General features: G+C 33.7%; 1 protein-coding gene across 2 annotated transcripts in view; it reads right to left on the bottom strand.

Annotated features, from left to right (window-relative positions):
- Positions 1-593: 593 nt before the first annotated feature.
- Positions 594-12730, bottom strand: part of LOC136038521 (uncharacterized) — a 40644-nt gene continuing 28507 nt past the window's right edge. For both annotated transcript variants that reach the window (XM_065721628.1, XM_065721627.1), the window contains exon 6: positions 594-770. In XM_065721628.1, coding sequence (XP_065577700.1) covers positions 677-770 — 94 coding nt within the window. In that variant the 3' untranslated portion in view covers positions 594-676. The remainder of the gene's footprint in view (positions 771-12730) is intronic.

The raw sequence follows: 12730 nt of genomic DNA, 5'->3' as shown, positions 1-12730 counted from the left end.
TCTGAGGAAATCTCTCTAACATGTGTCTAAATAATTTTGTAAGGCCAAATTACCAAGGATATGAAAATAAAGTACGACCCCGAATGGGCCTCAACGAAATACCTGAAGCTATTTTAACTAATAAGAAAATGTTTGAAGCGATCAAATTCGTCATTGAATAGTTGTCAAATATGACGACCACCAAAAGATTCCTTTATAGTTTTAGTATATCCTATTTTGCTAAGCAGTAAAATAATTATTTAATGCATTTGAAGATAAGAACGTTTTATCAAATATTTTTTTAGGTTTGGGCAACTTAATGTTTCAGACCAGATACAAATACCTGTACTTCTAATATAAATATATGTATCTTTTATCGCAAAACGTATAAAAATGTGAGGTAAAAACTAACAAAAAACGCAGTTTTTGTGTTTGGTTTTATCGTGTTTTTGTGTATTTTGTGTAATTTTTGAAGGTTTTTCTAATATCTATCCTTTCAAAAAGGAGCCATACATTCTCTACTTTCATGTGTTTTAAAACTAACAATTTACATGCAATTTCTTCACTTTTTGCTATTATTTCTACACTTCCATCTATACTACGATAAAACACAGTTTAAGATAAAAACCAACAAAAAACACAGTTTAATAGAAAAAGAACCCTAAAATGGAAAGACAAATAAAGTGTTTTACAGGGCTTAAGTTTCTCCTTGGGTTGGACAGCGACCGACATTAGGCAAGTATTCTCCAAACTTACATTCAGGCACACTGCATTGTAGCTGTTGTATACACCTATAATTAAAATAAAATAAAATAAAATTACATAACTAAATTAAAACAAAATAAAATTTTGCAATTTCAAGGAATATAAACATTTTCCAAATAAGGTTAGAATAAAAATATACAGACTCTATAATCATGCAGATACAAATGTTGCAAAATGAAGTATTTTAATAGTCTGTTTGCAAATAGTGCATTTCGATTTACCCTGTTACTGCATGAGAAAAAATTCAAAAATAATGGTACCAGATAACTTATTTAGATAGCCTCAGTACATCTGAATGGTTTTTTTTTTTTTTTTGTAAAGTCGGATCCAACGACGGAAAGCTGTTTTATGTCGGCCAATTGCTCCTTAAGAAGTCAAATTGAACATCAAACTTGCTTACATTAATTTAATCTTTGCCAGCCCAGTCGTCATGAACTAGCCAATCCCAGCAGAAGTGTCTACGAGGTATGTACCAGACAATGGCATTATGATCTCTTCACTTATTTATAAGTAAAGAGAATAAAAATATAATTACTATAATAGGTAAGTATAATAATATATAATACAAACATATATATATATATATATATATATATATATATATATATATATATATATATATATATATATATATATATACTAGCTGTTGGGGTGGCGCTTCGCGCCACCCCAACACCTAGTTGGTGGGGGCGCTTCGCGCCCCCCCCAAGCCCCCCCGCGCGCGTAAGTCGTTACGCGCCATAATAGTTACGCGCCATTGTAGTTGTGTCCCTATGTCCCACCTGTGAATATAGATATATATATATAGATATGGTTTTAACTACGTAAAACTTGCGAATATACAACATTCTTTGCTGTCCCATTGTCTTTGCATATAAATAGATTGTCAGGTTATCCCCCTGTTTCCCCCGGTGTCCCCGTTGTAGTTGTGTCCCTGTGTCCCGGTCGTCATTTATATTCCCTGTGTCCCGGGTCCCGGTCATCATTTGTATCCCGGTGTCCCGGTCTGTATATACATTCGTTTTTTAGTTTTGTTTTTCTCCTTTATTTTTTTCCTTTTTTTTTCTTTTTTAGCTTATTTAGATTTTTAGATTTTTTAGTTTTTTTTATTAGTTTTTAGTTTTTATTTCTTTTTAGTTTTTTTGTCCCGGTCGTCATTTATATCCCCCTGTTTCCCCCGGTGTCCCCGTTGTAGTTGTGTCCCTGTGTCCCGGTCGTTATTTATATTCCCTGTGTCCCGGTCGTCATTTTTATCCCGGTGTACCGGTCTGTATATACATTCGTTTTTTAGTTTTGTTTTTCTCCTTTATTTTTTTCCTTTTTTTTCTTTTTTAGTTTATTTAGATTTTTAGATTTTTTAGTTTTTTTATTAGTTTTTAGTTTTTTTTTCTTTTTAGTTTTTTGTAGTTTTTACCTTCTTTTTAGTTTTGTTAATTTTTTTTTTTACTTGTGTCCTGGTCGTCATTTATACTCCCTGTGTCCCGGTGCTTTGTTGATTGCTAATCGAACATTCCTTTTGTCCTGGTCGCTTTCTCTTTGAGTGTCGTCATTTATTTTTTTCTTTTTTAGTTCTTTTAGTTTTTACCTTTTTTAGTTTTTTTTTAGTTTTTAGTTTTTTTAGTTTTTTACCTTTTTTTAGTTTTTTTAGTTTTTTAGCTTTTTTATTTTTTTTATTAGTTTTTAGTTTTTTTGTAGTTTTTGCCTTTTTTTTTAGTTTTTTGTCCTGGTCGCTTTCTCTTTGAGTGTCGTCATTTATTAGTTTTTTCCTTTTTTTTTTTAGTTTTTTATTGGTTTTTACCTTTATTTTAGCTTATTTTTCAGTTTTTTCCTTTTTTTTAGTTTTTTTTTATTTTTTATTTTTTTTTAGTTTTTTACCTTTTTTTAGTTTTTTTAGTTTTTTTAGTTTTTTAGCTTTTTTACTTTTTTTATTAGTTTTTAGTTTTTTTTTTGTAGTTTTTGCCTTTTTTTAGTTTTTTCAGTTTTTTTTTTAGTTTTTTATTGGTTTTTACCTTTATAGTTTTTTTAGTTTTTTAGCTTTTTTATTTTTTTTATTAGTTTTTAGTTTTTTTTGTAGTTTTTGCCTTTTTTTAGTTTTTTCAGTTTTGACGTCACCTAATCCAGTTTTTTCAGGTGACGTCACCTGACACATCCATCCACACATCCATCCATCCATCCATCCACAGACAACTTATTTTTATATATATAGATATATAAATATAAATAAATACAAATCTATATATATAAAAATAAGTTGTCTGTGTGTGGATCTGTGGATGGATCAGGTGACGTCATGGAAAAAAGTAAAAAAAGGCAAAAACTACAAAAAAACTAAGAACTAATAAAAAAAATAAAAAGGCTAAAAAACTAAAAAAAAACTAAAAAAAACTAAAAAAAGGTAAAAAACTAAAAAAAAAACTAAAAACTAAAAAAAAAACTAAAAAAAAGGAAAAAACTGAAAAATAGAAGAGAAAAAGAAAACTAACAAAATTTTAGGCTAAAAAAGGTAAAAAACTAAAAACTAAAAAAAAACTGAAAAAACTAAAAAAAGGCAAAAACTACAAAAAAACTAAAAACTAATAAAAAAAAAATAAAAAGGCTAAAAAACTAAAAAAACTAAAAAAACTAAAAAAAGGTAAAAAACTAAAAAAAACTAAAAACTAAAAAAAAAACTAAAAAAAAGGAAAAAACTGAAAAATAGAAGAGAAAAAGAAAACTAATAAAATTAAGAATAAAAATAAAAAAAAAATAAAAAAGATAAAAACTAAAAAAAAAGTAAAAAGAAAAAACGAAAAAAAACTAAAAAAGCTAAAAAAAAGGTAAAAACCAATAAAAAACTAAAAAGAAAAAAAAGAAAAAAACTAAAAAAAATTTTCATCTAAAAAACTAAAAAAAACTAAAAAAGGTAAGAACTAAAAAGAAAAAAATAAATGACGACACTCAAAGAGAAAGCGACCGGGACAAAAGGAATGTTCGATTAGCAATCAACAAAGCACCGGGACACGGAGTATAAATGACGACCAGGACATAAGTAAAAAAAAAACTAAAAAAACTAAAAAGAAGGTAAAAACTACAAAAAAACTAAAAAGAAAAAAAAAACCTAAAAACTAATAAAAAACTAAAAAATCTAAAAATCTAAATAAACTAAAAAAGAAAAAAAATAAAAAAGGAAAAAAATAAAGGAGAAAAACAAAACTAAAAAACGAATGTATATACAGACCGGGACACCGGGATACAAATGACGACCGGGACACAGGGAATATAAATGACCATACATAAGCCATAATGATCAGGACATAAGTAAAAAATATAAATGACGACCGGGACACAGGGACACAACTACAACGGGGACGCCGGGGGGCACAGGGGGATATAAATGACGACCGGGACACCGGGACAGGGAATGGTCGATTAGCAATCACCATCAACAAAGCTCAAGGGCAATCATTAGAATCATGAGGTATAGATCTGAATACGGATTGTTTTCCCATGGACCATTATATGTTGCATGTTCAAGAGTCGGTAAACCTGACAATCTATTTATATGCACAGACAATGGGACAGCAAAGAATGTTGTATATTCGCAAGTTTTACGTAGTTAAAAACATATATATAATATATCTATCTATATTCACAGGTGGGACATAGGGACAAAACTACAATGGCACGTAACTAATATGGCGCGTAACGACTTACGCGCGCGGGGGGGCTTGGGGGGGCGCGAAGCGCCCCCACCAACCAGGTATGACGACACTCAAAGAGAAAGCGACCGGGACAAAAGGAATGTTCGATTAGCAATCAACAAAGCACCGGGACACAGGGAGTATAAATGACGACCAGGACATAAGTAAAAAAAAAAAACTAAAAAAACTAAAAAGAAGGTAAAAACTACAAAAAAACTAAAAAGAAAAAAAACTAAAAACTAATAAAAAAACTAAAAAATCTAAAAATCTAAATAAACTAAAAAAGAAAAAAAATAAAAAAGGAAAAAAATAAAGGAGAAAAACAAAACTAAAAAACGAATGTATATACAGACCGGGACACCGGGATACAAATGACGACCGGGACACAGGGAATATAAATGACCATACATAAGCCATAATGACCAGGACATAAGTAAAAAATATAAATGACGACCGGGACACAGTGACACAACTACAACGGGGACGCCGGGGGGCACAGGGGGATATAAATGACGACCGGGACACCGGGACAGGGAATGTTCGATTAGCAATCACCATCAACAAAGCTCAAGGGTAATCATTAGAATCATGAGGTATAGATCTGAATACGGATTGTTTTCCCATGGACCATTATATGTTGCATGTTCAAGAGTCGGTAAACCTGACAATCTATTTATATGCACAGACAATGGGACAGCAAAGAATGTTGTATATTCGCAAGTTTTACGTAGTTAAAAACATATATATAATATATCTATCTATATTCACAGGTGGGACATAGGGACACAACTACAATGGCGCGTAACTAATATGGCGCGTAACGACTTACGCGCGCGGGGGGGCTTGGGGGGGGGCGCGAAGCGCCCCCACCAACTAGGTGTTGGGGTGGCGCGAAGCGCCACCCCAACACCACCAACAGCTAGTATACCCCACTAGTATACGCCACCCCAACAGCTAGTATATATATATATATATATATATATATATATATATATATATATATATATATATATATATATATATATATATATATACCTATTATAAATAAGTATAAATAGTATAACATAATACTATAATCAGTATAATAAGTATAAATATAATTACTTATAAATAATTAAAGAGAAAAGTAATAAAGTTATATTTGTTTACTTACATGTTCTAATACCTGATTTTTGAAAGCTTAATAAGAAACAAGTGAAAAAGATTGTAAAATATTGTGAAATAAAGGCAAGTATAGGTTGTCTATGCGGCAAGACAGATGGTGTGATTAGAATTAATATGATCAAGTTTTTGGACTTGTATCTGTTCCGTGTCACTGAATTAAAAAAAAATTAGATCCCGTTCATTAGAACATTTCCGTTCCATGTTTATAAAATGGTTAATTATTTCAGAGGGTGCATTCTATGTCTAGTGATTATAATATACAATCACTAGAGGCTCGGATTTGTGATGTTTTTCTGTGTTCCGTCATCATTAATTGCGGTCATTCTATGTTGAATGTGTATTCTATGTCAAGTGATTATAATAAATGACAATTAAAGGTTCGGATTTGTGACGTTTTTCTGTGTTTAATCATCATTAATTTCGGACATTCTATGTTGAATGTGCGTTCTATGTCGACTGATTATAATAAACGACAATTAAAGGTTCGGATTTATGACGTTTTTCTTCATCATTAATTGCGGTCATTTTATGTCGAATGTTCATTTTATATAGAACGATTATAATAAATGATAATTAAAGGCTCGGATTTGTGACGTTTTTCTGTGTTTAATCATCATTAATTGCGGTCATTCTATGTCGAATGTGTATTCTATGCCGAGCGATTATAATTAATGATAATTAAAGGCTCGGATTTGCGATATTTTTCTGTGTTTAATCGTCATTAATTGCGGTCATTCTATATTGAATGTGCATTCTATGTCGAGTAATTATAAGAAATGAAAATTGAAGTTTCGGATTTATGACATTTTTCTGCGTTTAATCGCCATTAACTGCGGTCATTCTATGTTGAATGTGCATTCTACGTCGAGTGATTATAATAAATGACAATTAAAGGCTCGGATTGGTGACATTTTTCTGTATTTAATCATCATTAATTGCGGCCAGTCTATGTTGAATGTGCATTCTATGTCGAGTAATTATAATAAATGACAATTAAAGGCTTGGATTTGCGACGTTTTTCTGTGTTTAACCATCATTAATTGTGGTCATTCTATGTTGAATGTGCATTCTATGTCGAGTGATTATAAAAAATGACAATTAAAGGCTCGGATTTGTAACGTTTTTCTGTCTTTAACCATCATTAATAGCGGTCTTGACGGAGAACGCCCCAAATGGGGAGTGTATGTTGAAGGACTTAGAAAAGAAGAGGGGGCCTACAATTGAATCAATTCAAGTAACTCGCATAGGAAAGATTGGATTTTGGAAATTTTGAGAAGTAGGTGTTAGATAAATACAAATCATATTGGAAAGTTCGTCCGATTAGGTGTGACACATCGTGATAATTTTCTTAAATAATTAGTTTTAGTGTCTTTTCAGTCTATATTTTGTTGCTGTATTTTTTTCGCTTGTTTTGTGTATGTCACCATGGCCCAATTGGGCGTTCCTGTGAATAAATCTATCTATCCATCCATCTATCTATCTATCTATCTATTAAGTAGTGCTTTTACCTTGTACCAAGCCAAGTAATGTAAAAAAAAAAAACTCTAAATTTACAATATTAGGCTTACCAAGTAGCCGACCTCTACCTAACTTCTTCGTTCCAAGGTAGACCTAGGTCTACCAAAGAGCCCATCATTTCAAATGTTATGAATGAGCATTCCCTCAAATTTGGTATTTACCCTAATGAATGCGAATTCTTTCGGTTCCGTAAAACATTAGTCCCAAGCTGGCTAACAGAGATAGGTTAGTTGAGAGACGCTAACAAGCTCATTTTGATTTAAGCAGTGTGGTTTGAACGGTAGAAAGAAAAAAACTATTAACATCATCTAGTGTTTGGCGACACTTGGCATTTTTTCAAGCTGCATAATCGTTTTTTTTTTTCAGGAACCGCGATCAGACGCTTATTATTACCCTAATCTTACCAATTACACAAATTAAACTAATAATTCTTATTAATACACTGGAAGAAATTACCAAGTGTCATGAAAGACTAGGTGGCATTAACAGTTTTTTGTCGACACTAACGCACGTTCCCACTCTTATCAGTTACCCATAGTATATGATCTACCACTTATTTTTAATTCAGCGCTTAACTAAAGTTTAAAATAACTAATTATTTTACAAACGCGGAACAGACATTTTTTTTCAGTCAGTGACATAGAAAAAATTTCAGTCACGGAAATCAATCATGATTAATTACGATCACTACGAGGGATCCACCCTGAATCTAGTCGACAGTTAACTTAAAATGGGCGGGGCATGATAAGGCTTATCAGAATTGAAACTTGATAGAATCCCGCGTCTAGAATATTACAATTAGTACACTTGTGACTATTCAATTCCTGTAGTGGCTCATTGGGCTAGATCTCTGCTTGAAAATACGGGACTTAGAGTTCAAACTCAGCTGCAACAACAAAATGCATGGGGGGAATTCGATTCTGGTGGTGATATTATGCTAACGCGTCTCCAGACCAATCCAAACAACAAGAAGTCAAGATTAATTTAGTCTGATTAAATTCTCACTGTGAAAGTGTTTGTATTGAACTGTTTAAGATTAGCATAGTGTTACCATTATTTTGAATTTTCGAAATATACTTCTAAATGGAGCGTTCCATGTCGAGACATTGATTAGTTATGATTAAGCACAGAAAAAAAGTCGCGAAGCCCAGCCTCTTATCATAATTATTTATAATCACTCGTCGTTGAATGTACCCACAGTCTTAATCTCCGTCGCAAATAATTTTGAATGGGTTAAAATTGTGGTTGTAGTGTCAGAATACCCAAAAGGAATATTTTATTTCGCAGATACATATTCCAAGTATTCTACACAGCGCAAGTGGGGCTTTTGAGATATCAGTTGCATCTGCAGTTTAAGAATAGAGAAGTTGTGCAGAACTTAGCACTGCAGGGCGTTATTAAATTGGTACATGAGTACATTAATACTCAGGGCATTTGAAATATATGTTGCATTTGTAGCTGCATTTGTCAGTTGCATTTGTAATTTAAGAATAGACAAGTTGCGCAGAACTTAGTACTACAGGGCATTAGTGCATTGGTACATGAGTGTACATTAGTACTCAGGGCATTTGAGATATCAGTTGCATTTGTAATTTAAAAATAGACAAGTTGTGCAGAACTTAGTACTGGAGGGCATCAGTACATTGGTATATGAGTGTACATTAGTACTCAGGGCATTTGAAATATCAGTTGCATTTGTAATTTAAAAATAGACAAGTTGTGAAGAACTTAGTACTGCAGGGCATCAGTGCATTGGTACATGAGTGTACATTAGTACTCTGGGCATTTGAGATATCAGTTGCATTTGTAATTTAAGAATAGATAAGTTGCGCAGAACTTAGTACTGCAGGGCATTAGTACATTGATACATGAGTGTACATTAGTACTCTGGGCATTTGAGATATCAGTTTCATTTGTAATTTAAGAATAGACAAGTTGTGCAGAACTTAGTACTGCAGGGCATCAGTGCATTGGTACATGAGTATACATTAGTACTCGGGGCATTTGAGATATCAGTTGCATTTGTAATTTAAGAATAGATAAGTTGCGCAGAACTTAGTACTGCAGGGAACAAGTGCATTGGTACATGACTGTACATTAGTACTCAGGGCATTTGAGATATCAGTTGCATTTGTAATTTAAGAATAGACAAGTTGCGTAGAACTTAGTACTACAGGGCATTAGTGCATTGGTACATGAGTGTACATTAGTACTCAGGGCATTTGAGATATCATTTGCATTTGTAATTTAAGAATAGACAAGTTACGCAGAACTTAGTACTGCAGGGCATCATTGCGTTGGTACATGAGTGTACATTAGTACTCAGTGCATTTGAGATATCAGTTGCATTTGTAGTTTAAGAATAGACAAGTTGCGCAGAACTTAGTACTGCAGTGCATCAGTGCATTGGTACATGAGTGTACATTAGTACTCAGGGCATTTGAGATATCAGTTGCATTTGTAATTTAAGAACAGGCAAGTTGCGCAGAACTTAGTACTACAGGGCATTAGTGCATTGGTACATGAGTGTACATTAGTACTCAGGGCATTTGAGATATCAGTTGCATTTGTAATTTAAAAATAGACAAGTTGTGCAGAACTTAGTACTGGAGGGCATCAGTACATTGGTATATGAGTGTACATTAGTACTCAGGGCATTTGAAATATCAGTTGCATTTGTAATTTAAGAATAGACAAGTTGTGAAGAACTTAGTACTGCAGGGCATCAGTGCATTGGTACATGAGTGTACATTAGTACTCTGGGCATTTGAGATATCAGTTGCATTTGTAATTTAAGAATAGATAAGTTGCGCAGAACTTAGTACTGCAGGGCATTAGTACATTGATACATGAGTGTACATTAGTACTCTGGGCATTTGAGATATCAGTTTCATTTGTAATTTAAGAATAGACAAGTTGCGCAGAACTTAGTACTGCAGGGCATCAGTGCATTGGTACATGAGTATACATTAGTACTCGGGGCATTTGAGATATCAGTTGCATTTGTAATTTAAGAATAGGCAAGTTGCGCAGAACTTAGTACTACAGGGCATTAGTACATTGATACATGAGTGTACATTAGTACTCTGGGCATTTGAGATATCAGTTTCATTTGTAATTTAAGAATAGACAAGTTGCGCAGAACTTAGTACTGCAGGGAATAAGTGCATTGGTACATGAGTGTACATTAGTACTCAGGGCATTTGAGATATCAGTTGCATTTATAGTTTAAAAATAGACAAGTTGTGCAGAACTTAGTACTACAGGGCATCAGGGCATTGGTACATGAGTGTACATTAGTACTCAGGGCATTTGAGATATCAGTTGCATTTGTAGTTTAAAAATAGACAAGTTGTGCAGAACGTAGTACTGCAGGGCATCAGTGCATTGGTACATGAGTGTACATTAGTACTCAGGGCATTTGAGATATCAGTTGCATTTGTAATTTAAAAATAGACAAGTTGCGCAGAACTTAGTACTACAGGGCATTAGTGCATTGGTACATGAGTGTACATTAGTACTCGGGGCATTTGAGATACCAGTTGCATTTGTAATTTAAGAATAGACAAGTTGCGTAGAACTTAGTACTACAGGGCATTAGTGCATTGGTACATGAGTGTACATTAGTACTCAGGGCATTTGAGATATCATTTGCATTTGTAATTTAAGAATAGACAAGTTACGCAGAACTTAGTACTGCAGGGCATCATTGCATTGGTACATGAGTGTACATTAGTACTCAGGGCATTTGAAATATCAGTTGCATTTGTAATTTAAGAATAGATAAGTTGCGCAGAACTTAGTACTGCAGGGCATCAGTACATTGGGGCATGAGTGTACATTGATACTCTGGGCATTTGAGATATCAGTTGCATTTGTAATTTAAGAATAGACAAGTTGCGCAGAACTTAGTACTGCAGGGCATCAGTACATTGGTGCATGTTTGTACATTAGTACTCAGGGCATTTGAGATATCATTTGCATTTGTAATTTAAGAATAGACAAGTTGCGCAGAACTTAGTACTGCAGGGCATCATTGCGTTGGTACATGAGTGTACATTAGTACTCAGGGCATTTGAGATATCATTTGCATTTGTAATTTAAGAATAGACAAGTTGCGCAGAACTTAGTACTGCAGGGCATCAGTACATTGGTGCATGAGTGTACATTAGTACTCAGGGCATTTGAGATATCATTTGCATTTGTAATTTAAGAATAGACAAGTTACGCAGAACTTAGTACTGCGGGGCATCATTGCATTAGTACATGAGTGTACATTAGTACTCAGGGCATTTGAGATATCAGTTGCATTTGTAATTTAAGAATAGACAAGTTGTGCAGAACTTAGTACTGCAGGGCATCAGTGCATTGGTACATGAGTGTACATTAGTACTCGGGGCATTTGAGATATCAGTTGCATTTGTAGTTTAAGAATAGACAAGTTGCGCAGAACTTAGTACTGCAGGGAACAAGTGCATTGGTACATGACTGTACATTAGTACTCAGGGCATTTGAGATATCAGTTGCATTTGTAATTTAAGAATAGACAAGTTGCGTAGAACTTAGTACTACAGGGCATTAGTGCATTGGTACATGAGTGTACATTAGTACTCAGGGCATTTGAGATATCATTTGCATTTGTAATTTAAGAATAGACAAGTTACGCAGAACTTAGTACTGCAGGGCATCATTGCGTTGGTACATGAGTGTACATTAGTACTCAGTGCATTTGAGATATCAGTTGCATTTGTAGTTTAAGAATAGACAAGTTGCGCAGAACTTAGTACTGCAGTGCATCAGTGCATTGGTACATGAGTGTACATTAGTACTCAGGGCATTTGAGATATCAGTTGCATTTGTAATTTAAGAACAGGCAAGTTGCGCAGAACTTAGTACTACAGGGCATTAGTGCATTGGTACATGAGTGTACATTAGTACTCAGGGCATTTGAGATATCAGTTGCATTTGTAATTTAAAAATAGACAAGTTGTGCAGAACTTAGTACTGGAGGGCATCAGTACATTGGTATATGAGTGTACATTAGTACTCAGGGCATTTGAAATATCAGTTGCATTTGTAATTTAAGAATAGACAAGTTGTGAAGAACTTAGTACTGCAGGGCATCAGTGCATTGGTACATGAGTGTACATTAGTACTCTGGGCATTTGTGATATCAGTTGCATTTGTAATTTAAGAATAGATAAGTTGCGCAGAACTTAGTACTGCAGGGCATTAGTACATTGATACATGAGTGTACATTAGTACTCTGGGCATTTGAGATATCAGTTTCATTTGTAATTTAAGAATAGACAAGTTGCGCAGAACTTAGTACTGCAGGGCATCAGTGCATTGGTACATGAGTATACATTAGTACTCGGGGCATTTGAGATATCAGTTGCATTTGTAATTTAAGAATAGGCAAGTTGCGCAGAACTTAGTACTACAGGGCATTAGTGCATTGGTACATGAGTGTACATTAGTACTCTGGGCATATGAGATATCAGTTGCATTTGTAATTTAAGAATAGATAAGTTGCGCAGAACTTAGTACTGCAGGGCATTAGTACATTGATACATGAGTGTACATTAGTACTCTGGGCATTTGAGATATCAGTTTCATTTGTA

This window comes from Artemia franciscana, chromosome 18, assembly GCF_032884065.1.
Source record: "Artemia franciscana chromosome 18, ASM3288406v1, whole genome shotgun sequence".
Taxonomy (NCBI): Eukaryota; Metazoa; Arthropoda; class Branchiopoda; order Anostraca; family Artemiidae; genus Artemia; species Artemia franciscana.
Note: the sequence above shows the minus strand (reverse complement) of the source record. Positions and strands in the feature narration are given on the sequence as shown.